Source organism: Verticillium nonalfalfae (genome assembly GCF_003724135.2).
Source record: "Verticillium nonalfalfae strain VnAa140/NRRL 66861 chromosome Unknown scaffold_1, whole genome shotgun sequence".
Classification (NCBI taxonomy): domain Eukaryota; kingdom Fungi; phylum Ascomycota; class Sordariomycetes; order Glomerellales; family Plectosphaerellaceae; genus Verticillium; species Verticillium nonalfalfae.
The window spans coordinates 153,360-181,293 of NW_021167226.1; the positions used below are offsets into that span (position 1 = coordinate 153,360).

Genomic DNA, 27,934 nt, shown 5'->3' on the forward strand with positions numbered 1-27,934 from the left:
ACCGGGTTAAATAAAATAGTTCGGCCTCCAGAATGATGCTAACCGTTGAGCTTCTTCGGCTGCGTTAATCGTGCTATTTGTGTCTTCAGACTGATGCAAGAGATACGTCTTCGATCTAGAATGAGCATGTGGGTTGAGCCTCGTTCTCTGTCCATCTCGTTGAGTTCGGCGGTCGCCCAATGCGTTGTTGTAGGAGCCGAGAGTATGTGGTTGATGCATCTGATGCCACACCCCACTTGTCGTTGGCGCAGCATTATGAGGGGTGTCTTCTATGGTGCTGAACCATTCTTCGTCGCGACATCTCTGGTCCGGGTAGTTTTGGTGCGACCAGTATCTAGTACATTCATCTTGGTAAACTTCTGTCTCTAGACGCTGAATGAAAGCGACCACGCTTTCCGTGGCATCCTCGTCGTGCATGGTCATATTCATGTCGGATGGTACAGCATATTGTGAGTGTAGTGTACAGTGCTTAATATCATTTATAGGCTGATGCTGCTGAATGTCTTGTTGACTGTATACTTCTCGTGTTGTCGAATTGTGAGTGCGAGTTGATGAGACGAGAGACTGACCTGGTTGAGACTGAATCTGAGTATCAGCAGGTGATTTAGTGACTCGGACAGCCGGGCACTCTTTAGGCAGGCGAACGACACGGTCACTAGGTGTTGACCCTACAGGCGCTGTGAGGGGCCGTGATATGTGGTCGTCGTCAACACGCTGGAAACATCGCTCAGGCGTGTCCTCTAGCGAAATAGTCCGCTGCGGTCGTGGAGGTGCTGGAGAGAATGGTAAAGGGGATTTGGGTGCCGGCGACTTGAGATAGATTTGTTTGGCAATCTCGTCCCGAGACACCTCTCCCTTGAAAGCCTCTGCCATCGGAATCAATCTAGCGTCTGTTTGATTCTTCTTACCGTGGCCTTCGTCTACTGGATCAGCCGTCTTTGCAATCCCTCCGGAAGCCGTGTTTTGCGCTTGCGTTGCAAGCGTACTCTCATGCATCTCTTCGGAGGCTACCGAATGATCCATTCTCGCCTCTCGGTCGAGCGAACTCTCTCTTGCCATCACACCCTTGTCTTCGTAGTGTATTATCGCAGTAATTGGGCGACTATGGTTCAGGGTATCGTGGCCTGCGACATGGCCCTCTACCTCGCGGGGCAAGTTCCCAGACCTCAGTGCGCCGATTTGTTGTGGGTTCTGAACCTGACAGCCTCTTTTACCTACACCTGTACCTTCGAGCACTCCAGATTCTTGCAGAGCTTGCTGTACATGATCTGGCGCCAGACTTTCTTGACAGACGCGTCCCAGCTCGTGTGATTGCTGGTCAGGATGCCTTCCTCTGGACATGTCACTCGTGGACCAAGTGCAATAGGAGGTGTTCTGGCCCGTTGATGGTCGGTCTTCGCGTATGGAATTTTCAGGTGGGAATAAAGAACGATTTTCTGGCTGGTCACGGATGACGTCTCCAAGTCCGTAGCCGCTTATCTCTTGGTCTTTGACGATATTACCCATACCCTGCACCTGCTGACGATCGCCCTGTAAGACAGGACGCCTGAATATGTCGGAAGCTTCGTCTAATTCTCTTCCCCTTTTCTTGTGTTTTCTGTCACGAGACCGTGAGGGTATGGGTTTCTTCGCCGGTCGGTGCTCATGAGACGACGCAATTTCCATGGAGCCGTGTCCAAGATCTTGGACTGATATCCGTCAGAAGCAGCTTGGAAAGGATTGGAAGGTAGACTCACTCTTCTGTGTAGCGTGACGACCATTATAGAACAGACCAGGCGTATTAGCAGGCTGCAGCTGTGCTTTGTGAGCTTTCCGACAGTTTCAAAGCGAAGCTAGGAACATACCGTCACTCGCCTATTATGGACTGCTTCTGGAGCGAACTTCTCCATGACCTCACGTGAAGCTAGCAGCATCCTGTTGTTGGTCTCTCTGCGTCGACTTGGGCGCTTGATCTTCTCTGCTTTGCTTTTCGAGACTGTTTTTGGGGGCGATCCATGCAAATCGTACTTGTCATGCCTTGTCTTGTGCCTGGCTCTCTTCTCGAATGCTGGCATCCGCGGTGAATCATCTTCCAGAGATCACACGATCTCGAATAGGGGCCTGTGGAGCGTGTTGATTTGGTGCGAGAGGGTTGTCATCAACCCATGAATGCTTTTGATCCTGACCGATCGTATCATACGCGGCTCCACCAGCAAGGTGTTCCGGATGCCGTACCGTTCTTCTTTGCGTACGATGCCTGTCGTGTCTCTTCCCCAGAATAGCGGTCGTGTTGCGTGAACGGTCGTTGACTCGCTGCAGCCACAGCTCGACAAGCTCGTTGCCGTCCATTGTGCCGCTAACGATCCCACACTCCGCTATCTGAAGCGCAGCCAGCGCTTCACTGCGTAGGTGCCCCCTCCCGCTGGGCTGTGCGGACCCGTCATCCATCCTCGACTGGCTACGGGGTTGCTAACGTGGCACGAAAGTACAATTGGCACCTCTGTGAGGCAGCTGGGCGACCACCAAGCTAATGTGAACGCCTCCTGGACGCTGTCAATGTAAATGATGAACCCAAAAAGGCAACTGGGGCTATGCTTGCTTGAAGTTACGCAAATCACCCGCGGGGTTCTAGCACGAATATACGGAAAGACCTGCCCTTGTTCGATCCACTGGGTGTGCCTTCCACGCTATTCTGGTGTGGAGGTCGTGACTGTATCATCCCGAGAGATACCAAAAATTTACCCTTGGCGTTTGGATTTGTGGAACTTGGCACGACCATACTCGCGGACTTTTTATTTTCTCAAAAAAAAAGAAGAAAAAAAAGACTTCAAGACATAGACTTGAGATCTATGATTTCTGCAAACAACCTCATACACAGCCCAATGTCTTCGTGCGGTCATGGTATTTGCAAGCAGCTGATTCTACTGTCAAAGAAGCGACGAGGCTGTTGTAGTTTCCCAGTCTCTCGAGGAACGCCGTGATGCCATTTTTGCCCTTTTATTTTCCGGCTCTTTACTCTTCTAGCTGCGGGTCAACAACTGCCAACCTCAGAATCTCGCCATCTGAGAGGTCAGAGATGACATCATGGAAGTTTTGACACACTTGTCGCTTGACAACTTGGGTTATGACACTGGCGATTCAGACAGCACGCGCAAGTTGGTGACCCAGGCCTGGAATAGATGCTATAAAAAGCATGACAATTCATTGGGAAACACCAGAGTGGGTGGGGGTGCACCTCCTATTGCGTCGCCAGCTCGCGAGTCTTCTCATTGAAGTGATCACAGTGATCATGCGAGTCGGACGTCTTTCCCACGCGCAACTCTTCCAATGGCTTTCTTGTGTCCTTGCCCTCCAGCTTTCTAATCGCTAGTCCGCGGTCCGCCTGTGTCATTGCGACAGGTCCTTTCGAGGATCTATTCTTAGTTGCTCCTCGGCAACTTCCAAGTTCAGGCGGATGACTGGGCTCCGGCGATCGTTCAAGGGCGGCAAACTATGCGGCAAGACGGACAAGACAGCTCCTGGACGGTTCAGCGACACCGGTGAAAACATGGACTTTTGCAAGGACGCGATACTCTGTCGGGAGCGCCGCATGAGCAGCAAGGACCTCGTCGAAAACGCTGTGCAGCTGAAGACGAGGTTCGTTTTGCCCCGGTGGCCACCTCGAGCTAGATGACCACCTGGACCTCTATCTCTCATAGCAGGGCAAGGTCCGGGTTCCTCGATACAACATTTCAACGAGTAGTCATCTGATGGCTTGTCAATCTTTCGACGGGCTCCAGGCATCCTATCGATGTGTTGTGTGCTTTCAAGACGGAGCCAATCTTGACTTCGCAGCATCCCCGGACTTGTAAAGCCATATATATGGACGCTGATCATGAGAGGAGAGCAACCGGGCGCTGTAGGCAACACTAGACGAGGCACTGGCGACCCTTGCTACCACCAATTCGCTTGGTCACGGTGACGAGACACTTCCTCTAGCTCACCAACTTTCGAACCACTCTTCCATTGATACGCCTCCCGGCGGAGATGGAAGACCAGACGAAAGGGTGTATAGTGCCCGAGATGAAGATATGAACCTTGTTGACAGCGGCAGGGTCGCCTCCGGCATCATCATCTCAACGATGCCCAGGCGGAAACCACCGCGGGTTCCCGACCGATCCGCCGGCTACGGGTGCTATATATGATGCGTGCACAAAGTGAAGCCATTGCTATTCAGGTTCACACAGCTTTTTCACAATTGTAGGTATCCAATCGACAATATTTCTTTCATTTTGGAAGAAGAAGAACAGAGAAACGCGTTCAAGATACCCTCCGCGAGTCTCAATGCGCCGCGCGTAGTTCTTCCTATGATGGTCTTTGACCTTCAATTGCCAGCAACGCATGCTGTCCCTTGAACTGCCGCCCTAACGCACGGTCCACTCAAACGAATCACAAGGTTGCTAGCAGCCGTCTATCATGAAGCCTCCTTATGTGACGTAAGACTTGCTTTGCCTCACCTCTGAGTCACGGCCGATTCCAACACAACAGCGAGTAACGCTACTCAGCAGTTGAAGAATTGCCTCTGTGGGAGTCATAGCCTACTACTCAGATCCGCTACCCGCAAGGGCAGTGAGGCTATCAGTTTGTCTCATAACCTGTACTAGTATATAAGAAAGAAACCTTGTTCGCTATACCAAGGCTCTTCTAACCTTTCATCGCTAGGAACGAACATGGCAACATATATCTACATCAACGGCTACCCCGCTGTCGGCAAGCTGACCGTGGCAAAAGAGCTGGAGAAGCGAATACCCCAGTCTAAAATCTATGACAACCACCTCATGATCGACGGCGTCGCTGCCCTGGTTGAGCGCTCGTCGCCGCATTACCAAGACTTGCGGACGGCTGCGCGCCGGTTCTTCCTGGACATCATCTCCACACACGACGTGACCGATGGCGTGACGTGGATCTTTACAGATTCGAGGGAAAAGAGCGCCGAGGCTGCCGCCGCCGCTCAGGACTACAAAGATGCTGCTGCACGGCGCAACGTTCCTTTCGTGTCGGTCATCCTCCACTGTGATGCCCAAGAGAACGAGAGGAGGATTTTGGGAGAGGGGCGCGGCGGTCGAACAAACACGAAGCTGGTGGATGTCGAGATTCTGCGGCAGATCCGGCGCGAGGAGGGCCTACATCGATTCGGGGGAGATTGCGAGTTGGAACTGGATATCACGAACTTAGAGCCAGCTGTCGCTGCGGAAACTATCCGGAGGCACGTTGAGCAGGTGACATGAGACCAAGCAATTCGGTGTAGAGATAGGTCTGGATTCCGTGTGCAATTGGCCAGCCAGCAGCGTGCTCAATTGACCAAACATAAGCGAATTCACAAAATCGACTCTCCGAAACAGACTGGTCTGTCGAGCACCTGCCAGCCGATGTTAATTGTTACTTCACTTCAGACTTGAAACTAGGCCCTAGTCGCAGAGCTCCGGGCGATCGTGACGTTCACGTAACACAAGGTGTGTCGACCCGCCAAGCCATTTCTATTCTGAGTGCAAAGTCTCCACCCCGACCTAAGCGACAGACGAGGGTATCGCGATGACAGCTTGATATGTCTGATGGCATTGCGCATTGACCGTTACCCCTCTCCCCGCCCGTAGGGAGAACAGACGACGTTTCATCGCAATGCCTATGGCTTCATAACCAAGCAACGCCTGAGGGATCATCAAGCGAGGGAGGGACGAGGGAAGGAGAGGCAATACGAAGCGGTGGTGGAAAGCACTACATCGAAATTTCTACTCGGTGTACGCAACGGCTTGCGTGGCATCAAGTACCCGAGTGTATCCTGCTGGTATAGTCGTTGCCGCTGCCGTCGTCGTCGTCGTCACGTTGCGCGTCTCTGGTCGGTAAACGGCATGGTTTATTACCTGCCGCTGCCGGCGCCCAAATCGAGAAAGACCCAGAAGCTCGGGTCAAGGAGTGCGGGTGTTCGGGATTTGGTACACTGGCGTTCAAGATCAGCCAAGAAAACCCAAGGTGTCCCCAAGGTCGCATTGAGTCTTGATCACGCACGTGCCTGTGCAACCAGGCAACCCCACGTCCCCTCTCCCTATCAATCCTGGGGTCCTTGGACAGGTAATGCTCCTCGCACTTTTTCTGTTTTGAGCTTTTTGGCAAACGCCCAAATCCCTCTGAAAGGTTCGGGGTGCTTTCCAGAGTGGCGATGCTGGATACATAGGACAAGCAAAGCAACCGGATGCGGCGAACAAGCCTCTACGAAATCGAAGCAGGCGCAGTAAGAAATTCGGCCGAAATGGTTGCAGAGCAAACAGCCCATGGCCGGTGGGCCGGCTCCTTGCGAGCTTGGCCCCCTTACATGTTCGCAGCGTTGGGCGCGCCAGTCAACTTGCAAGCCGCATGCGACAATGCGACAGGTCCTGCTTGCATGCTAGTTTTCCTGCCTCCTAGGCCGCCAAACTGCGTGGTTGGACAGGATTGACTGCAGGAGAGAGGAGAGCCAAAATGTTGTTAAAGATCGTCGTTGGGGGCGAAGACAAGATTCCCACCGGCAACAGCGACCGTCAGCACAGGAGTGTTTGGTGCCACCCAATGTGGCGATTGGTAGGACGATACTCGAAAGCAATAAATGCCCATAGTCTGTGTCGATGCGTTGTTTGGTGGGTAGGGGGTGGGGGGGGATGCGATTGTGTGGTGTGGCCTGGTTCCACACACCCGATGGATGGCACGCATGCTGTTCACGATCTTCTGGTAGAGTGCCAAGCCAAGATTGGACATGGTCTTTGCAAGACAGGGAATCCAAGACAGGGAGGGGGGCGGTAGGAGGATAGATTGAGATGGATAGCAGATCATGTCGAAATCCCCCTCATGGAAAAATTCCAGCCGAACAGAAACATTCAGGCAGGCAAGGAAGGCAGTTAACGATACTGGATGCTCAGCGCTTGGACCAGCAGCCTGTCGCCTTGCTCAGATCGATGCTCACCAGGAAAGTCCCTCGAGAGGTCCTGTGCTGTAGGCAGGTACCTAGGCAGGTGGCTACAGAGCTACTCAAAATAAGTAGCGACCCTCATTGGTGGTTTGAACGCCAGGGAGGGGGGATCTGAGAGATGGGAAGGACACAGGGGAGGCCAAGGAGTTGTAGCAGGGGTGAGGCAGGAAGGACCCGCCTATTAAAACGGACATGTGCACTGCCTCGCTCGAGGGTGACATCGATTGGGAGCCAACGCCATCACGAATGAGTGGCAGGATGTGTGTGTTCAGGACACATGTTTCATCCAGCATAGAAGGTCGCGCGGAGAGAAAGGCAATGTAGAACGGTACATTCTCCTTCCTGCTAGCTCTCTCCACTCTTCAGGAGAAACGGCGCGGCGCTGCTGCTCGAGATTTGAAGCCCCGACGTGCTCATCTGCTTCAAACAAGGCAAGATGAAGGAGGCTGTGCAAATGTGTGGGGTCGCCCGTTTCTGCCCGTCGCCCGTCGCTCGTCATGCTGATTCTCTCCCCATCATCATCCTATGGACTCAGGACGTATCTACATGCGAAGGTCGGTGGTCAGTGTTCAGCAGCACTCAGTCACTGGCGGCAGGCCGCCTGACTTGTGCAGGACCTAGGTACCCAGCAACGAACATCGCAGGACCAGCCCAGCATTAACGTACCCGAGGCGGCCACAGCCACGACGGATACTCGGCGACGACGGCGTGCGCGCCCTGGCGACGAGTGAACGACAAAAGGAAGGGCAATCAATCACAGTCCCTCGCCTTCTCGTTGTCCTCTCCCGTCCGCCAGTCCGTCGAGCTATTCCTCCACTTGTTGGCTTTCTCGAGGAGATGCCGTGCGCCGTGTTGAGACATACCGATGGGGTCTCTGGAACAGCCGCCCATCCCGTTCAACGCGCGCAGAAGCATCGCGTCGTTGCATCCACCTAGGTGATCCCCCGCCCCGCTGGACCTTCAAGCTGTGCTGCTCTGGATGCTGCAATCGCAGGTCCTGAACCCAGCATGTCCCCTCACCCTGGTTCAACGCTGGCGAACTGTCGAGCTGGCAAGCTAAGGGGGGCCGGTCACCCCTTGTTGCACACCTCACAAGTGCCTCGCACCTAAACATCTCGCTCATCTTGCTCATCCAACCATGCGCATGGGCACGGCACCCACACCACCCCCTTGGAGCCAGCCTTGGGCCCTGGTCAGTCGAAACATTCAGTGACAGACGATACTTGGAGCGTGGAGCGTGGAGCATGAGGCATGGAGCATAGTAGAGCATGGAGCATGGGGCATGGGGCGTGGAGCCTGGAGCACCAGCATGAGCACCAGCGGTAGCAGCAGCACGCACCACCCATGCGTCTTCTCGGGCAGATCTCTTAGATGCCTTGGCCGCCTCTTCTGGCGGGCGGCGGCGTTCGGGCCACGCTCATCATCCTGGATGACCATGACATTTGCTTGGGACCTTGACCTCATTCGGCCTGGGGGGGTCACGGTAGCAGGAGCAAAGGCAGAGGGAGGGGGGCGGACCCAACGCCCATCCTCTCATATAAGAACCTGGACGACCACGGGACGGCTGCCCATGCCCTTGCGACTCCCCCTTCATTTACACCTTTCGTCCTGTCTGTCTGTCTGCTTTTCTTGATCGCAGTCTCTCGGAAACGGCCTTGTTCGAAACTCACAGTCCTTTTCGTACACGTTCAACGACGACTTTATTGTTCGACACCGCGCGAGACGAATCTACCTTGTTGTGCCATTTCTCTTCAGAGCTCAGGCACACTCCCTCCCCTCTTCAAGAAGGTACGTATCTATACTTTTGAAAAGTACATTTTCGCTGTTCATGTGCACCCGCGGTACCTTCCCTTAGGTACAAGGACTTGAGAAGCTCCCACTCCCGACCCCCAACGACGTCAAGCTCTCTCTCACCCCGCCGTCTCTCCCACGCCTGCCCGCTCCTTCCCCTCGTCCCTCATCCGTCCTTGCCTATTGCCTCTTGCTTTGCGATTGCTTCGCCCCCGCCCCTCCCCCAACCCTGTCGCTCCTGGCTCAAGTTAGAGTCATTGGGTCACTACATCACATCACTTATTCTCCCCCTGTGCATCACCTCATTGGGATTCCGGATCGCGGGCCTGGTTGTTCCTGCTGTCCATCTGCCGCCGTGTCCACCCCGGGATCAGCAATCCAGAACCTAAGGTACCTCCCATCACACACGCCCACGCCCCTCCTTTGCCAACCATTCTTCCACCACCCACCGCCAGACGTGCGCACCTCGTTCGCCATCCCGCCTCCGAATAAACTTTCTCCCTCGACACCATCAACTCGCTGCTCTACTGCCTAGACTCGACACATCTCATAAGCGCAATCCTTGTGACGATCTACTACTAGCAACCAGAACAACCTCGACTTGCACCGCCAGTTTCCCCTTCCCTAGATCTGCACACGTCGATACAAAGGGAATTGTCTGTCTGCCCATACACTACATTTGCCCCCCTGTCCTAATCTGCGCATGTTGGCGCTTCGCCTTGAAAGTCTCTTGGCACAGCACCCCGTGTCCTCTCCAAATTTCACCTGTTCCGTCTATTGTTCCTGTTGGCAGCCACATCGTGCCGCAAACTTGAGCTGACCTCGATTCCAGTTTTTTAGGATCAGAAAACCTCACCTACCGACAAAATGTCCAAGCTTTTCATTGGGTAGGTCGACTTCGACAATCATTCATCGGATACGCCTGCTGACATGCTACCAGCGGCCTTGCATGGCACACCACCGAGGAGACTCTGCGCTCCAGGTTCGAGGAGTTCGGCGCCGTCGACGAAGCCGTGCGTAGATCACTGCGCGTTTTTGTTTTTTGGTAATTATCATGCCCACTAACGTTTCTTCTAGGTCGTCGTCAAGGACCGTGATACTGGCCGCAGCCGTGGTTTCGGCTTTGTCCGCTACTCTCAGGACGAGGATGCCCAGAAGGCCATTGACGCCATGAACAACGTTGAGTATGTTTCCTCTCTCATGCGCAATCTACGGTGTGTCCTCAACACGTGCTGACTTACGCTTCTAGGTTCGACGGGCGCACTATCCGCGTTGACCGCGCTTCCGACAACGGTCCCCGCGGCGGCGGCGGCGGCTTCGGTCGTGGCGGCGGCGGCGGCGGCGGATACGGTGGTCGTGGTGGTTACGGCGGTGGCGGCGGCTACGGCGGCCCTCCCCAGCACGGATACGGCTCCAACCCCAACCCGTACCAGCAGGGCTACGGCGGCGGTCGCGGTTACGCTCCTCCTCAGCAGGGCTACGGTGCTCCTCCCCCCGGTCAGGGTAAGCGCGAACCCCAAGCTCATAAAGCCAGGCTTGTCTGCTAACTCATTGTTCAGACCCCTACGGTGCCCCCGGCGGCTACGGTGGTGGCTACCAGGGCCAGCAGCAGCCTCCCAACGGAGGCGGCTACTAAGCGTATTTGGCGACATCCCGTTTCCCCGTAACGACAAATGATGCGTGTGCGCCGGTGTCCGTAGGTTCGATCGAGCGAATTGGTGCTACCCTTCGGCGCTACAACAAGATACCCCCGGTCCTAGTGTTGCGCGCATGGACAAGAACTCTGGTGACAAAGGAAGGCTCGGGTCCCTCAGCAATGGAGTGGGGGCTTATGCCTGGCAAACGGAATTGAACGGCCTTGGGTTTTTATTTTTCGGCGGGGTGTTTCGCTTTCGCTTTTACCGCCTTGTTTTATTTCTTGATGGTGAAATGTTTGCCGCCGCTTCCCGTGTGCTCTTTCTTACTCGCGCCGTCATTCGGCAACATTGAAATGTTGCTTGCTATCTGTCGTATGTTTGCGAGTATGGTGGGGGGAGATGATCGCCATGTATGGGCACAAAATTGACTTGGAACAAGGTGATGCGATAATGACTGGAGGGGACGACGACGCGTTCTTTGATGTTGTTTCTTTTGCAGTCCCCAGTCAAATTTCTGGAGGTCTAGCATTGCAATCTGTACGTCTGTTCTATAAGTGAACTTCTCGTCTCGTATGAAATCAGGGGAGCCAACCGGCCTGCAAAACAGGGAGTCTGCAAAGCAGGGAGAGGAGAGAGAGTAGAAGAGAAAAGAACGAAAATGATGGATGGTGTCCGTGGTTCATTGCTGCCGTCGTGACAGGTTAGCGGTAACAACCAACCTTTTATCCAGTTGACTCTTTCGAAACGCCCGGCCCCGTGACCTCCCATAAGTGTTCCGTCTCCTCCTGTTCCTCCGTGCTTGTTGCGTTTGTCCTGGCGAGCTCACCAGCTTTCATCTCGGCTTCGGCGGAGAGCCCTTCAGCGGCGATGATGGCGCGCACGCGGCGCGTGAGGTCTCTGATGTGATCGTCGCCGCTGTCGGGGCTCAGCTCGTCGAGGGCCTGGTCGAGGTTGAAGAGGTAGTCGGTGTTGAGGCCCGAGGGCCCCACACTACGGCGGATGTGCGCGGCGAGGGCCTGCGGGTCTTGGGGGCCTGTGAACTGGTCGTTGTCGGGGGTGCCTATGTAGGCGAGGGTGCGGATGGGGGCGGCGGGGGTGGGAGGTCCAGACGCCGAGGCGGCGGCAGAAGAGGAGGATGTGGTCGATGACGGGGCGGACTCTGCTGGGTGGAAGGGCGTGTAGTGGATCGTGTAGCCATTGATCTCGCGAATGTCGAGGTAGTCGCGGACCTCGGCGACCTTGTCGGGGCGGATGCGGTAGGCGACGCCCCAGACGCGGTCGGGGGCCGAGTCGTGCGCGTCGTGGATGGCGGACCAGTATGAGCGCTCGATGAGGGTAACGACGCGACCTGGGGCTTCTGGGGTGCCGCGGTGGTCCTGGCTGGGGGTCATGTTCAGTATGGACGGCGATGAGGTTCATCCTGTCGTATGAGCTCGCAGCGTACCTTGCCTTTGATGTCGTGTTAGTTGATATGCCTTTGTGTTGGTTTAGAGAAGAGATGAGGGGCGGAGGATGAACAAACCTGCCAGAAACGACGAACATAGCCTGTTACCCAGCCAGGGATCCTCCTATCTTGTCGCTGTCAGGAGTAGAACGGCATTTCCAAGGGTGCAAGCTTTACCAAAGTGTGGAGGAGGCTTCCAGATCAAGCTCCTGTGAGGTTGACGTGTGAGATGGAGGGGCGAGCCAAGATGTGATTGATACACCACCGGCAACTGGTGTCACTGGACGTACCCATATCCAAAGAGCCAAAACTCATCGCCGTCTGTGTGAAGGTCGGCCGACGCCATGTGCGTGAGGTCCGCGATGGAGCAGTACGGCCAGGGTAGGTGAAGAAAACAAAAATGAAGAGCAAGTGCAGCCTCAACTTGAGGCCACAGTCTGGAGAGCCGTCAAGGTACGTGTGTGTGTATGTGTGTGTGGGTAGGTGTGTCCGTGTGTATGTATAAAGGTAGTGGACAGACAGACAGAAACAACGAATACCCCGCGGCGGGGCAGACAGGGCGGGATCGGATATAAAATCGATCGGGCGGCCTCGACCACCCCCCCCTAGTTCCCAGGGCTCCTCACACTCACATGGTGGTCTTGCCAGTCATGACAAATGCACCGGGCAGCCCGGGGGGGATGGCGACCCAACAGCTCAGTGTCGTGTGATGGGCCAGCCGTCACGTCATCTAGGGTGCAGAGCGACAACTTTGTCTAGATGTCTGTGAGAAGCCGCAGGCGGCGGAATGACAGGGTATTCCTGTTGAATCGTTTGTCTCGCGGTAGGCAAACATCCAGAATCCAGAATCCAGGAACCAATGACTAGCGGCGTGTGTATGTGCCATGGCTGTCGGCACGGGTGTTGGAGGAACCATGCGAGCTTCATGGAGTCCAACAGTGAAGGGAGGTCAGGACAGAAGAAGTTTGAGCAGACGATGGCGAGTGGGCACGCTGTGGTCTTATTTCTTCTCCTCTCGGCTGGCCTCTCCCTCCCTCACATGGACACGGGGGCCTGTCTGGCGGGCGGTGGAGGAGGGCCTCGGAAGCATACGCAATCCCATGGGCGCATGGTTGCCGGGAGCCGTGGGAAAGTCTGGGCATTGCAGCAGGTGAGGTGCGTGCCCTGCATCTCTCGACATCTGCGCGGGGACCGAATTAGGGGTTGTTGCGATGCCTGTACCGACTTGGCGCCCGCTGTATTGCAGTGTCTACCTTACCTCACAACTGCTGACTACCTACCTACCTTAGGTGGTACCCGAGTAAGGTGGCAAGTCCGATTACGTGGCGCTTGCTTCGAGTAGCATGCGGAGGGCAGGTACTCATCAATAACAACGAAGGAGCGACTGAAGAATGAGGCGGGGAGAGCATGCCTCCTGCCAGCCTCGTTCGCTCACGTGTGACGTGGCTCAAGTTCAGGACCACCACACGTGTGCTCTTGCCCCGTCAGAGGAGGTACCACCTTCTAAGTAAGGTACTGAGTGCTGAGGTCACCCCTGCCTCGCAATTGAGGTACTGCATTCAGCCCAGATGCAAACAGCGAGGCAGATAGATGGTCGGACAAGGCCAAAGCAGTCACTCGGCTCTAATTGTCTCTGCCACTTCACTTTATTCTAACATCATTTGATCCGTCCAAATGCTGCCACAGGAGAGGCCCCAACAGGCTCGCATCGGCCATGGATGGTTGGTGGCATTGTTCAAGAATCCAAACACCCTTGCTACATTTTGCGTCTGCACGTGCACCCGTGCCGCGGGTTCGATATCGAGTCAATCCCTTCGGAAGTCTGCCACCACAGATTTCCCATGTTATTTTTCTGTGGTCTCAGTCGTCCCACGATTCATGCCGGAAGCAGCTCGTCCGCGAACATGACCGAGACCAACGAAGCCCCCCCCCCCTCTTCTGCCGGCCCTCACTCAATACCTGGGCCACAGATCTACCCCAGCGGTCGCTGCGTCGAGTGTCCGTCGAGATCCTCAAGCCCACCCAGTTTGTGCTGAATGGTTGGCTACTTGGCCAATTCCGATGGCGCCGAAATGGAAGACTAGCGAGGCATCCCGCGCCCCCCTGCAACCACCGCGTTGGCGCCATCTGGCTCCTTTTGCCCACACGCCAGAGGCGAGGCCCAGCCCCGGGCTTCTGGAGATGAGCATGGGCCCCAAAGAGATGAAGAACGGGCCAGCGTCCTCAACCTCCAATGGCGCCTTAGATAATTTTCCAACCTCTTCAGGGGTATCATGCACACTGGCTGGTTTAGGCCTGGCGACCATTTGCTCGGCCACTTGACAGCTTTCATCCTTATTTTCACTTCACCCAGGGTCCCGTTGTTGATCTCAAATTCTTTCCTTCTCCGTCTGACTTGTGTCCTCGCGACTCGACTCGGCCCCTCCCGTGCGCCGCTCAGCCGAGAGAGAACAGAGTGCGAGAGAAGCTCAGTCAGCCACACACCGTCCAGCGCCTGCTACAGTACCAACCGACCCGATTGCGACCGCCGTCCAAGGGACCCCATCACTCATCGCGACGCTTCCTCAATCATGCTGTCGCCCATCCAACGACTATGAGAATCAGCCTCGGCCTCGCGCCTTATCGCCTCAGGCCATGGCGCCTCTTCCGCTCTGTCCTGGCCTTCCTCGCCGTATTGTATGTCGTGTGCTACATATTCATTGAAGAGAACGGCCCCGCAACATGGATGATGCACACTGTCGATACGGTTCGGGGACGCGCTCCTCCGCGCATGTCGCCGCCGCGCCCCATCATGTCGCTTGGACCCCGCGTGCCCTGCTACGGCCCCCGAGGTCAACTGCTATCTAACAGCTCCGACGATGCCCTCACATCCGCCCATCTGTCGCAGAGTGAGTCGATCGGCCCTGAAGCCGGCCTTAGCCTGCTGACGATATCGCAGAGTACCCCGTGCCGTTTGCCGGCTCTCATGAAGAGCTGGGTCTGGAGAAGTCTTGGATGTCTCCTGATGGTCGCTATGGACCTTATGGCTTCGGTGAAGAAGAAAAATCTTACAGTCGTACAGTGGTCGATTGGGACACGGTCGACTGGGGCGTACTTCAGAATGACTGCTTTGCGTTGAACGCTCATCGCTTCACCAGCGAAGCCACCAAATTCCTCAACAGCCCCGTTCGGTTCGCCTGGAAGAGCGCCGGCAAGGTGCCGGAAGACCATCAATGGACTGATTTCAGTGGAAGTCGACGGACAGCGATCATCTTGAGAGCCTATGATGGCTACGACTACAAGAAGCGTGACATGCAGCACATCCGCTCCCTCATCGTCGAAGCGTCATTGCGCACTGGTGGAGAGTACGTCGTCGTGCTGTTGGTCCATATTCGCAGCGAGGAGTTCAACCCTTGGAATTCACCAGAAGAGTATGCCCGTGCCTTTGAGCATGCCAAGATTCCCAAGGAGCTGCAGTCCATCGCCGTTCTCTGGAACGAGCCTCTTTTGGAGAGTTGGTACCCCGAAACCCTCGAGCACCGAACGTTCTGGCAGGCTTTCCAGCCATTGCAACTCTTCTCTCACTACTACCCCGAATTCGACCACTACTGGCAGTTTGAGATGGACATGCGTTTCACTGGCGATGCTGGGGCCTATCTGGATGCAGTGGACCTATGGTCTCGCAAGGAGCCGCGCAAACAGGCCATGGAACGGTCGACTTTCTTCTACGACCCTACCGTGTTCAACACAACCGATGAATTCCGGGCCGCTGTCGATGAGGTCAACCGGGGCCGGTCTCATGTTGTAAGTGCGCCCATGAATTTTCCTTGTGGTCGATTGCTAACGAGGTCAGTGGGGCCCGGTTCGCGTGCGCGAGGTCTCACCCATTGGGCCACGGCCACCCACCACCGACGAGGAGGACAACTTTGAGTGGGGTGTGGGAGAAGATGCCGATGTCATTGTGACGAGCCTGTGTGCGGATGCGCGCAAGAGCACGACGTGGATCTTCCGGGGCTGGGTCTACGGATTTCGGGCTGGAAAGCAAGGCCCACCCCGATACTTTTGTCCGCCAGCGATTCAACGTGGCAGCCGGGCATTATTGCACGCCATTCACACGTTGCAGAGGCGAGGACTGCGAATAGCATCAGAGGCAACGCTACCATCATTCGCGCTATGGTTGGGGCTCAAAATCAGTGCCCCGCCGCTACCATGGTACCTAAACGATGTGCCCGATGACGAGGAGCGCGCGAGGTGGATGCTCGGAGGGCCAAAGGCCAGCGAAGATGGTTTCGGCAAGGGAGATCCACAATGGGGACAGCCAGACATGATCAACTCACCCCAGATGTCAAGCACATTCTGGTGGGCCGGCGGTTGGCCTGGGGAGCTGTTCGAAGGGTGGCTGCAGGGGAAGAAGACCCAGGATGGACAGCCGATGTACCCGCTCACGGAAAGAGAGGGGGAATTGTACATGCCCAACCTGTTGTTGCACCCAGTGAAGCGGGAGTAAGGTGGGTGAGAGGGAAACGCCATGTCTGACGCCAGAAGACGGCTGTGGCGGTTTTTCTCTTGTTTAATGTCTGGGCGGCATCTTGAGTGGCTCATATGCCTACTGCATGGCGTGCTTGGAGTTGGATTGGCTTTTTGATCCGCTGTACGATGTGTAGATATGATGGGACCGGCGGAGTGAACATGATGTATGTAGTAGTCTGAACATCTTACATATCTCGCCACGGCTCTGTGGAAATTCTAATTCTGACGCGTGCATGGCAGGCGCACGTGGCCGGCAGGGACCGAAGGGGTGATCGTCTCGGCATGACGGCACGGCGCAACTCGGCCGTGCCGGAGAGCTGCTGATCGTTCGCGCTCCAGTCCACGCGTGAAACACTTGGGGAGCCAACAGTATTCACTGTCCGTTAGGTCTAGCTCATGAGCCCAGACGCACCGGCTGCAAGCCTTGGTAACGTGAGGGATCTGGCAATTCTGAATGGAATACAAGGGGCGCGTCGGCGCATCCCGAGCCTCACCAAAGGTAGGGTAGCTCCAACACGCGCACCCACAGGGTCGCAGAGAAGTCTGTGGGCGTGCAAGGGCATACTGTCTCGACCTTGTCTCGCATCAAAGAGTAAGTGGATTATGGCACTTGGGGATCAAGCTTTGTGAATCCTTGAGCCACGCAGGCTCCGGCGCGTGTTCAAGTATAATGCATCAATCGACTGGACTTTGCCATGAAAATGTCGATTCCGCGTAGGAACGCTTGCTGTCAGTCCTGAAACCAAGCTTCGCTGGCTTGACGCAGCCATTCTGGACCTACCAGGCGAAAATCTTTGCAGTATATTTCAGATGAGTCGCGGACACCTTGACCATGCTCTCATCGTATGCCACCTTACCTTGGGTACCCCAAACTGAGTTGGCTTCGATGTGTGTTAACCATCGATTCAAAATGTAATGGTTTACACCTTGGCCACCGTGGCTAGATCTGCGCCCTATCAGCGACGACTAACGTGGCTCATTGAACTTTTGGTGGACGTTGATAACAAGGCTGTGGACCATGCGAAGATTGGATAGTTCCCGGAATGCCCGAGAGAGGGTAGAAGTCGGGTGAGTCAGTGCCACCTATCAGACGTATCCAAGGGCTAGCGACTATGCGGGCGTGTGATGAAGTGATATTGATTATCGAGAGATTGGACTTCAAAGATGATGATTACACTTGAACGGCTACAGGTTGCTGACGTCTTTATATCTGCAGAATTATATTGGTCACGTAGAGGTTACAAGATGAAAAGGTGATTTTACGCAATCACGTTATCCAGGATACTCGGGGGGCTACGACTTGGCTGCCTTGCTTCGCCCGAATGTGGTCATTCGCATTCTTGGCAGCGCCATGCAGCTGTAGCCGATTAGGAATCAGGCTGGAGGAAGACGGTTCCTTACATAGTCAAAACGCACCCCCTCTGGAAACTATGGGAGCCTCGAACACCTTTGTTTTCTGTCTGATCCTGGTTTGAAAAAAACGCAAGAGAAGATTTGGCAATATGGGTGGTTACTGCGCAGCGAAAACGAGTTGCGGCGAAGAGTCGTCCCTATCGGACCCCGTCGACCCTGATATCCAGGGTGCAGGAGTAAGCCATCATCACCCAACGAGTCCTGTTAGTTCAGACTGGTGACTGACGATCAGCATTATCCAGGTCATCCTCTCAATGCTTCTAATCTCCTTTACGGCCATGATCACTGCTTTCCTTGCCATCGTTCGGCGCGGGCTCCCTAAGGAACAATACGCTCTGTTCGACGAGCTCTTCTTGGCACTCCCATTCGTGAAATGGATTGCTGGCAACCCTGAGAATCATCCTGCCTGTCACCAAATTAGCAGATACCAAACGTTTATTCTATCTTTGAGCGATCAAACCCTGATAACGGGCATCGCACTTTGCGTCGCCCTATTCCTCCTCTTCTGCCAACTGTCCGCATTCTCTTACCATGTCGGCATAAAGCTCGCTTCATTAGCATCAGGTGTACACCTAGCAACGTTGAACATCTTGAGGCTACACTTTCAGAATCATAGATGGCAGACACGCGTTCGTATTGGCTTAATGCTGATCTACCTGGCAACCATGATCACAGGTACCTACCTGGAGTACATCATGTGGGACTATGATCCGTCGAGACCAGCCGCCTGCGAGCTATGGGCAAGTTCTGGTGACAGAGAGACTCTTGACGTTGCGCTGAGAGATGGAACTGCCAGCGCTATTCTCATGTGCCTCCTATACATGTACGCCATGCGTAGTATACGACGGGAGGATGAGAATTGCACGTCTACACCTCGCTGGCTGCTGACGATCATGTGCTCCATTTACAAAGAGCCTAATCCGAACCGTTTTGCAAGCCATTTCGACGAGCAGCAACATCAAAGAAAACTGGCAAGTCTCGACAAGAAACACAAGGTTATCAAAAAAACGACACCCGCACACTCTGAGTCAATGGTGGTACGGGCCATTTTGGCGGACGTTTTGACGGATATTTACGATTCACTGATCATTGACTTTTGCACCAGTCTTGCCTGGACCGGGTTCGGTTTGGAGTCGTTGCGACGGACCCTTCTTGAGACAGAAGTCGACACAAGTCCTCTCTTTGAATTCAGCTTTGGTCAAGTCATGCCGCTGCTGCTTCTGCTGGTGTTTGCCCTTACAGCACTGGAGGTCGGGAGTAGGTCGACGAGATCCATTTGCTCATTGGATGCTAATACCCATTCTTAGGCATCATAGAGCCCATTCATAAAGAAGCCCCGATGCCTGATGCTCTGGCTGCAAGGGGATTTGGTCTCAAGGGACATAGTCAGAGTATAGTCGCTCGCAGAAGGAAGGGGTCTTCCGCAGCGTTGAGATCTGAAACACCGCAGCTAGAAATACCTGCGATCCAAATGGGCAACAGTACAACCTCTGTTCCCCGAGGCAGCTCCATGAGCGTGCAGTTCCGGCGTCACCCGCAGATATCACCTAAAACATCCCAAGACAGGAGAAGATCTCTGTCTTTGCCAGCCCGAAAGATAGGGTTAGGGTCAATACAGCGCTTGAAGACAGCGCCATCATCTTCCTCATCGAGCGCTGGGCAAAGATCCGCTCCAATTTCCCAAGTTGCTACTCCCCTTCAACTTAAGACCAGAGTCAACACACTCACAACAGAAGAAGGCAACCCAGTGAGTACATGCGAAGCGCTTTAAGACAAGTTGCTGGCCTCGCCTCTCTGTCGTGGACCTGGGCCGTCCCGAACCTTGCTAACGGCACAATCACAGGCCAGCACGCCCAGAAAACAGAGTGTTATCGAAGCTGCAAGAGAAAAAAGAAAGGTGGCCTTTCACATTGCACTTCTGGTGTCAGTCATCCACTTTATTAGTATCGTGCTGTTCATATGTCTCTATTTTCCCTATTCTATATTTGTCTTTGCTGGGTTTCTTCTACTATCCTATGTCCGGAAGATAGTGCGCCAGTTCATATTCATTCGTCGCTTTCGAGTGGCGTACCTGAAGCTGGAGATACCTGGAGGAAATTAAGCGCTGGGAGACTTGAATCGGCGTGGATCAGTCAAGTTTCTTTGAAAAAGCGTGTTTGCGTTCTTTTTAACTCCCTTTTGCCCAAGTCTATATTATTTCAGGTCACATACGTAGCCTGCAGCCACTATATGAAAAGTAAGAGAGGTCGGCTTTTGACTGTTACATTAATATCAGATGGAGCCTCTTCAAATTTAAACAAAAAGCTGTTGCGTCAATTCTCCTAGCTTGATACTGGTCGCAAAAGCAACAGGGAACACAGAGGAACATGACGTGGGACGAGCGAGGACCTCCTAAAGGTGACCAGGCCCCCTCGTCATTCTGACAAGCTGATCGACCTGTCGCCGCAGGCTCCTGTTGCACCGAGGACTTTCATCCATATGCTATGAGGCTATAGGTGTGACCAGCGCGAATGCATTCTCAACCGTGTCGCAAAAGGTCTGCCGTGGATCTGTGGGACAGGCTCTCTGGTGGCTGACTGTACACCGTGCTGTGTTTTGGAAGGTTTGCTCAAATGATGGGCTGCGCCATTGGATTGTGCTGCGCTGAACACAGGCTTGGTCCACCGGGCAATCCACTCTGATAGGCCCGAATCGGTAGATACAACAATGGAAGCCTAGTAAGGGGGCACCCTACCTGGGTATGGGACTTCAACGAACTGGCCGCGTATGCCGAGTCGAACCTCGCATTGGGTGCCATGTAAGGCTCGGGATGGCGGAGCCCGCTTACTGACGAAAATGCCATGCCCTTGCATTCCACGCCAAGCTGGGATCAGCCTGGCCAGAATCCGATTTTCCTCAACCAGTCCCCGTTTTGTAACGGCCTTGCAGATGGGCCTTTCAGATGGTGGTCGTTACCTGTGAACTCAAAAAGTTAGGCATCCATATAAGGTAGGTAGGTAGGTGCCTTCGACATTGTGCCCCTGACCTTTTAGACCCCTTACAAGGTGCGTGGGCCACCCGCATGGCGCCTTGCCGCCAGAGCGTGTTAGCGCAGGGACCTCGCTTTCCCCTCCCCGCTGTCGCCCCACTTCTTCCACCGGGCTCCGACAAGGCCAAGGCCAAGCTCGCACTGCGGCTCTTCCTACCCGACCACTGTCCACTGTCCACTGTTCGCTTTCTGCTCTTCAGCTTGCGACAGCCTTCCAAGCCAGAGCCTCAATCACTTCTTCTCGTGTCGCTCCTTTTCTTTCTTGTGATCCGTCTTTCCCACCCGCATCTACACCAAGCTGTTCAACCGAAGCGATTGCCCACAATGGCCTATAACAGACCTTATAACCCTGACGAGCTGCCCAGGTAAGTCACTCGCGGCACGTTACCCCGCCAAAGAATCCCCGAAACTGACCAGCAATCGCGCACAGGTTTGCAGAGCCCGAACACGTACGTCCACCATCGCAATCTCGATGCCCTACACGGCCTGGAGAAATACTAACAACAGCAAACAGAAGGGTGGCGCTCCTCCTCGTCCCTCGCCCACCACGGCATCCCACCCTCGTCCCTCGCCTACTACGGCATCCCACCCTCATCCCCAGCGCCACGACTCGAGCGCCTCGTCGCACTACCCATCCCGCTACGACAGCAAGCCTCAGCCCGCACCCCCTCGCCCGTCCGATGATCCTCGGCGCGAGGACCCCAGGCGCGTCGACTCTCACCGCCAAACCTCCGGCTCCTCGGCGGCACCCTCTCACGGCTTCGGCGCCACCTCCCCGCCGCCCACGAACCAACCCCGTCCCATCCATAACGCTCGCCCCGAAGCCTCCTCGCGGCCCCCTCCCTCGCCGCAGCCTGACATGACCGCCGACGGCGCCGACCCGACCCTCCTGCCCCTCTTCCGCGCCGTCGACAAGGACGGCACCGGCCAGCTCTCGGAGCGCGAGCTCTCTGCCGCCCTCGTCAACGGCGACTGGTCCCCCTTTGACCCCCACACCATCCGCATGATGATCCGCATGTTCGACTCGGACCGCAGCGGCACCATTGGCTTTGCCGAGTTCTGCGGCCTCTGGTCCTTCCTCGCCTCTTGGCGCACCCTCTTCGACCGCTTCGACGCCGACCGTTCCGGCAACATCTCCCTCGATGAATTCAACAACGCCCTCGTCGCCTTCCGCTACCGCCTCAGCCCCGGCTTCGTCGAGCTGCTCTTCCGCACCTATGACAAGCGCGGCGAGGGCGTCATGAGCTTCGACCTCTTTGTCCAGGCCTGCATCAGCCTCAAGCGCATGACCGATGTTTTCAAGAAGTACGACGACGACCGCGACGGCTACATCACCCTCAGCTTTGAGGATTTCTTGTCCGAGATCCTGAAGCAGCTGAAGTAGGGGCGCGTTCTCTGCGTTTTCGGTCTTGCCTGTTGTTGTTCTCTGGTTGTTGTTTTTTCGTCGTTGATTGAAATTGCATGGGAGGTTCTCTGCATTCGGGAGGAGTGGAGGGGGAGGCGGGCATTGCGCCCAAATCATGATTTGGTTTGTTGATACCACCGCCATTTGGGTTAATGGTTCGTGCGCTGTGTGCTGGGCGAGGCAGTGGTTTGGAGGCTTGGCTGGCCCGTTCCCTCTCGGCTGAACGGTGGCTTTGTGAGAGGCGCTTCATCATGTGAGGGAATGATATATCGCAGCCATCTCAAATATGATGCCAGACCTTTTATGATCATTTCGTAGCTATATGTGTGTGTGTGGTGTCTCACGACTTGTCACCGTAGTCTCTGGGTTGAGGAGCCAGCCTCGACAGATTTCTGTAACCCTCTTGCACGGTCAATCTGAGCGTTGAATACCGGTTAAAGAAGCAAGAGGCACCACGCAAAATACATCTGTTCTTTACAATTGGCATCCTGGCTGCATCTGGCAATCAACAGGGGCATAGCCGCCATTTGAATAGATCCAGCAATAGTGTATCGCACATGAGCTCCCAGCACTTTGACTCCCGAGTTTGCCAAAGACTACATGCACACAAGCTGAAGGTGACATTTCCCGCCACGTCGGTGGTGGAAAACAACACTGAGCCTCGGACCACTGTCGACGAATACTTGAAACGAAACAGTCCATCCAACGGACAGCGAGCTGAAGTCCCCGCCAAGTTGCCTTCAATGCATCAAATGAGGACTGTCAAAGGAAACAGCCAGTTATCTCATGCATGTGTCCACACCCGACAGCTCATCATCTGTCGCTGCCCGTCTTTTTGGGAGGTTGTAGACCGGCTAACGGCAACAACGCTGGTTGCAGCCTCCTCTCTGTGAGATGTCTAGGCTTGTAGCTGTTGTTGGTCCGCCACGTCGCACACCTCGAAAGCAAACAAGGGAAACAAGGTGTTGGATGGCGACCTAAAAGGCCCAGTCGAGTGGGTCGCGTAACAGCTGTCATGATCCTTATTGTGAGACAGTTTGATTCAAGATGTCGACGTAGCTGGCCATCGCGCCCTCAGCTCAAGTTCTGCAGAGCATTTCGATGACCTTGTCTTATATGATGCTGCATTGTTGGTTCCAGATCAGTCTGAACAGGACAAGGCAGACTGGTTGTAGGCAGGGCAGACAGGGCTGGAAGGGGGAAGGCACTCGCCCGGGGCCCAGGGTCGCGTCACTAAAATGGGAAGGCCGTTGCGCGCCCCCACGCCCACTTGCCATGCTAAACAGCGGTCCGCCCCGTGTCTTGCCTCCACCACTCTCATCCTCCCCATCAGCTACCCTCGACCATCACATCCGCACTCCAGCTCTCGCTGATTCTCCTGACAGCTGGAGCGCATCCGCTCGGCCGCACGTCTCTGGCTAGGACTTGTTTTGGCTTTACGTTCATTTGCTGTGAGGACTTTTTGCCCAGCACCGCACTTCCAATACTTTTGGTGAGCCCAGGTGACCATCATCTGAGCCTGGGCCAACGCTGAGCGCTTGTTGCCTCAACTTGCTGTTTTGTCCCAATATCGCTACCTTGTATCAGCATCCATGGCGGGCATCCATCGCCCGAAAGAACAAACGCCTGCGAAGAAGAGGCCTGATGATTTCCGCGTCTTCTTGAGCAACCTCAATAGACAATATGGCCTTGGCATTCACGCCTCAGACTCGAAACTGACAGCCCGCGAGCGCCGGACAAATGCAGATTCTGACCCCCAGGCTGAACGTGTAGGGAAGATTCAGGAGCGCTTGCGCTATCTGTTTTTCAAGGAACGGACTGTCCTCCAAGGGATCCTGGATCAACTACACGGGTGTGCCGCCAACCCCTCCAATACTCAGCTGCACGAAGGTGGCGCCTTCCTCGGGACGCTTTCACTGCCGCAGGAGCCTTCTACCACTCAAGTTGGTCCGAATACGGAGACCGAGTTTCTGCAGACGACCCTCTACAACCTCCTGTCTCAAGCCTGGAAAGTCCACGGGCCGCTTGAACGCTCTTTCGGCACCATCCACAAAGCGGTGACCGATGCAGGAGGGAGACCGTACAAGAGAAATTCTGGTGGAGCCTACCCTGAAGCACCAAACAGGGAATGCAAGAGATCCCGACAGCGGGAAGGAGACGCAAACGCGCTTGACGATGTGCCCGTCCGAATCAGAACAGTGACTTCTCCCTTTGAAGCCTCTGTCGACAGAGTTACTGCCTCCAGGGCGCCATTGACCTTACATCAGCCTCAGAAGTCGTCCCACAGTTTCTACAACAGGTCCGCAAACACAAGCAATACAACACCCACTTCCAGCGTCTTCTCACAACCACAAGAGGATGCTCATGTCCTTCAAGGCAGCCAGTCAACGGTTGAGGCAAGCAGTCAGGAAAGACAACGGGGTGATTCTTTACCGAACCTACAATGCTCTTCGAGACAATACGATGCCGCTTCGGATGCTGCCAGACTTCTGCAAGACTCACTCTCGAAACATGAGGAGAGCCTTGCGCAACTCGACAAACCACTATCAAAGCATCACCGCGAGGACCATCTTGTAAACCAGCACGGGCTGTTCGAAGAGGACGGTTTTCAGAACTCGGAAACCACCAGTCCAGAATCTCTTTTTGGTCTCAAGGAGAGGCTGAGAAAAGTATGGCCCAGACTGCCAAAGTTCCTGAATCAGGCGCCTTTGGCTGTCTGCTGGGAGGTAACCCGGATTGCTCTGCATTGTGGTGTTGACTTGGAACACTTGACTGGTTTATGTTACAGTGACCGTTGGGTCGATCAACACACTCTACGAGCTGAGCTGTACAAGCACTCGTCATTCCAAGGCAAGGCATTCCCTGAGTCTTGCCCTGAAGCAGCGTGGACCGCTGGCAATGGCAATTTTGAAGGGCCACAGAGCAGGGCCGTCTGCCTTTCCATTGATTTATCCTGGAATACAACCCCCACAGGTCCTCTCTTCAATGTCTCGCTTCAACCACTGAAGCTTGATTTGGGACATCGCCTAGGTCGTCGATTCGGCTCAGACCGGTTTCTGGAGATGAATTTCCCGTCATTCACTGCCACAGGAGTTTCCCCTCAACTCAAACGCCTTAACGGTGCTACGGACACAATCATCAAGTGGCTAACGACCGAGAAGCACTTTTTGGCGGGCAGGCAGTGGGCTGCTTTCTTCACGAGAGATGTTGACAAGGTCACTGCTGGCTTAGCTCAGGGCCTTGCGGCCTGGGAAGGTAAAGCCACGACGAAAACCAGATCAAAACAATGTCGTGTCTGTTGCTTTGCCGAGGACGGTCACTCCTTCAGTCCAAGCAACCGCATACCTGCAAAAGCAGACGCCAAAAACGTCAACGAAAGAACGAAAATGAAGTTGACTGACATGCTGGAGTGGGCAATCGCCATCAGAGCCAATGCGGCTCAGCCATCTTTGAAGCTGTTCTCCCGTCTAGCCCTGAGTGAGTGAGTACCCCAGGAATCTTGCACACAGGCCTAACAATGAATAGGTCTTAGCCGAACCTACCCAACCATTGTCTTTGAGCCTGGCCAGATTATTCACCATGCGGAGGACATATGTTCGAAGTCGGGAAAGGTTATGAACGACGGCGTTGCTGAAATGTCACCCAAAGCAGCGAAAGTCATAGCCGAGTATCTGGGCCTGACCGACACGCCTAGCGCCTACCAAGGGCGGTTCGGAAGCGCCAAAGGAGTTTGGATCGTTGGCACCGACCCGGACAACAGAGATGACTTCGAGATCGACACATATCCATCGCAACGCAAATGGGAGTGCGACTTTTGGGACGAGGATCACCGTACGTTCGAAGTCAAGACGGAGGCTCGGCCACTCAGGGCTGCCAATCTGAATATGCAATTCATCCCAGTGCTCGTCAATGGAGACGTCAAGCGAGGAACAGACAAACACCGGATGCGCAACGCTATAGCTGGATGCCTGCGGACGACCTTGAAAGAAGAGCTTGCACGCCAGCGCTCATCCATGAACGATCCTGTACAGTTTCGACAATGGATCCACGAAAACTTCTTCCAGGGCTACCGTAGTGACCGCGTAAGGGACCAGAATATTCGCTTCCTTGCCGGACTGCCCGACAACGAGGCTGAACGGGTCAATATGCTGCTCGATGCTGGATTCCGGCCCAAGAAACTCTCATTTCTCCGAGAGGTGTCGTATAAAATGGCGTTTCGCAAATGCGAACTGCTGAAATCCAAGATGAATATCAAAGTTGGATGCTCCACATACGCTAAGATGGTCGTTGACTTTAAAGGTGTTCTCGAGGAAGGAGAGATTCATCTCGGATTTTCGACGAAATTCATGGACCCCGACGGACAGTTTTCTGATACGCTTCTCCATGGGATGGACGTCCTGGTGGCAAGAGCGCCGGCCCATTTCCCCAGTGATATCCAGCGTGTTAGGGCAGTCTTCAGACCGGAGCTTCGCCATCTGAAAGACGTCATTGTATTTTCAATCAAGGGTGATAGTCCCCTGGCTGATTTGCTCTCAGGCGGAGACTACGACGGCGACCAGGCCTGGGTTTGTTGGGACCCAGCGATTGTCAACAGCTTTCAAAACGCCGCATACCCTGTTGTTCCGGACTTGTTCGCGCTTGGCTACCTCGAGAAGCGCAAGGGAACATTTCAAGATCTGGTCCAGAATAACTCTAGCAACATGGACCGGGCTGTGGCTGAGTTTATGTACGAGAGCTTCACATTCAACATGAAAGAACAGTTCCTCGGCATCTGCACGGCCTACAAAGAAAGACTGTGCTATGGATACAACGGAATCGACAACAACGATGCCGTTGTACTTTCGCATCTTGTGGGCAACCTGGTCGACCAGGCCAAGCAAGGCATTGTCTTTGGTCGGGACCAGTGGGTTCGCTTCTGCAAAGGACTGCTCAAAAATGGGTTGCAGAACCTCCCCGAACCACGTTACAAGGCTGAAACTGGTGTCAATCACAACCAAAGGTCCTCAGAGGACGGGAAACTTGACGAGGAACATGTTCTGGACTATCTCAAGTTCCGTGTGGCTCTACCTCTGGTCGACCAAGAGATGGAGGCTTTCAACAGCATGCTCGGAAATGAGGCTGTCACCTTTGATAAGGACCTCTTGGGGCCGTTTGACGATTTTGAAAGGCTCATGCAGACATCCATGCCCCTGGGTGCGAAGAAGGCAGAGCCGTCTAGCTTCAAGGTGATCAATGATTACCTCACAACTGAAATAAGAAACATCAGGCAGCAGTGGAGCAATATTCCCAAAGCCGGGGGTAAGTACACTGAGGCGGTACAGGCGATACACAATCAGTGGCAGTCCCTCGCAGTGCCTGAGAGTGCCTCCGGAAACGACAAATTGAAGATATACCTGGCTGCTGGCTCGTCGGCCCCGCCGTTTGATACATGGGCACTCCTCAAGGCGTCGACGACATTCAAGGAGTACTACAGGTCCTCGAGTTCCTTCGTCTGGAATATCGCTGGACGACAGTTGGCGTGGATCAAGGCATCGTCTCGTACGGAGGGCCCAGCAGGTCCTGTTGCAGTGACGTCGTCAATGTACGCGATATTACGGCCAGATTCCGGACTAGTCAAAGGCATAATGGCAAAGAAGTGCTCGGCCGACGGCCAGAGCGTGGTACTCGACGACGTTGAGTATGACGAGGACGGTACGCAGATAGACGATACCTAGGAGGAAATTGCTGCGTTCCTACGTGAGATCGGGGC

The 27,934-nt window shown here is 54.7% G+C and overlaps 7 protein-coding genes across 7 annotated transcripts; 6 read left to right on the forward strand and 1 right to left on the reverse strand.

Annotated features, from left to right (window-relative positions):
• Positions 1–4,688: 4,688 nt before the first annotated feature.
• Positions 4,689–5,246, forward strand: D7B24_000052 (uncharacterized protein; the record flags this gene model as incomplete). The annotated part of the gene is made up of 1 exon (XM_028634317.1): positions 4,689–5,246. The coding sequence occupies one exon, from the start codon at positions 4,689–4,691 to the stop codon at positions 5,244–5,246; it is 558 nt and encodes a 185-aa protein (XP_028499357.1).
• A 4,370-nt stretch (positions 5,247–9,616) lies between these two features.
• On the forward strand, positions 9,617–10,385 carry D7B24_000053 (uncharacterized protein; the record flags this gene model as incomplete). The annotated part of the gene is made up of 5 exons (XM_028634318.1): positions 9,617–9,636; positions 9,690–9,762; positions 9,827–9,933; positions 9,999–10,252; positions 10,309–10,385. The coding sequence occupies 5 exons, from the start codon at positions 9,617–9,619 to the stop codon at positions 10,383–10,385; spliced, it is 531 nt and encodes a 176-aa protein (XP_028499358.1).
• A 723-nt stretch (positions 10,386–11,108) lies between these two features.
• Positions 11,109–12,176, reverse strand: D7B24_000054 (uncharacterized protein; the record flags this gene model as incomplete). The annotated part of the gene is made up of 2 exons (XM_028634319.1): positions 11,109–11,766; positions 12,121–12,176. The coding sequence occupies 2 exons, from the start codon at positions 12,174–12,176 to the stop codon at positions 11,109–11,111; spliced, it is 714 nt and encodes a 237-aa protein (XP_028499359.1).
• Positions 12,177–14,423: 2,247 nt separating this feature from the next.
• Positions 14,424–16,316, forward strand: D7B24_000055 (uncharacterized protein; the record flags this gene model as incomplete). The annotated part of the gene is made up of 3 exons (XM_028634320.1): positions 14,424–14,718; positions 14,769–15,613; positions 15,663–16,316. 3 exons carry the CDS (start codon positions 14,424–14,426, stop codon positions 16,314–16,316), a joined length of 1,794 nt encoding a protein of 597 aa, XP_028499360.1.
• Positions 16,317–18,783: 2,467 nt separating this feature from the next.
• Positions 18,784–19,459, forward strand: D7B24_000056 (uncharacterized protein; the record flags this gene model as incomplete). Its single annotated transcript, XM_028634321.1, has 4 exons — positions 18,784–19,009; positions 19,060–19,137; positions 19,203–19,233; positions 19,315–19,459. 4 exons carry the CDS (start codon positions 18,784–18,786, stop codon positions 19,457–19,459), a joined length of 480 nt encoding a protein of 159 aa, XP_028499361.1.
• A 1,645-nt stretch (positions 19,460–21,104) lies between these two features.
• Positions 21,105–22,164, forward strand: D7B24_000057 (uncharacterized protein; the record flags this gene model as incomplete). The annotated part of the gene is made up of 3 exons (XM_028634322.1): positions 21,105–21,145; positions 21,211–21,229; positions 21,295–22,164. 3 exons carry the CDS (start codon positions 21,105–21,107, stop codon positions 22,162–22,164), a joined length of 930 nt encoding a protein of 309 aa, XP_028499362.1.
• Positions 22,165–23,777: 1,613 nt separating this feature from the next.
• Positions 23,778–27,899, forward strand: D7B24_000058 (uncharacterized protein; the record flags this gene model as incomplete). Its single annotated transcript, XM_028634323.1, has 3 exons — positions 23,778–24,242; positions 25,596–25,662; positions 25,711–27,899. 3 exons carry the CDS (start codon positions 23,778–23,780, stop codon positions 27,897–27,899), a joined length of 2,721 nt encoding a protein of 906 aa, XP_028499363.1.
• Positions 27,900–27,934: the final 35 nt, after the last annotated feature.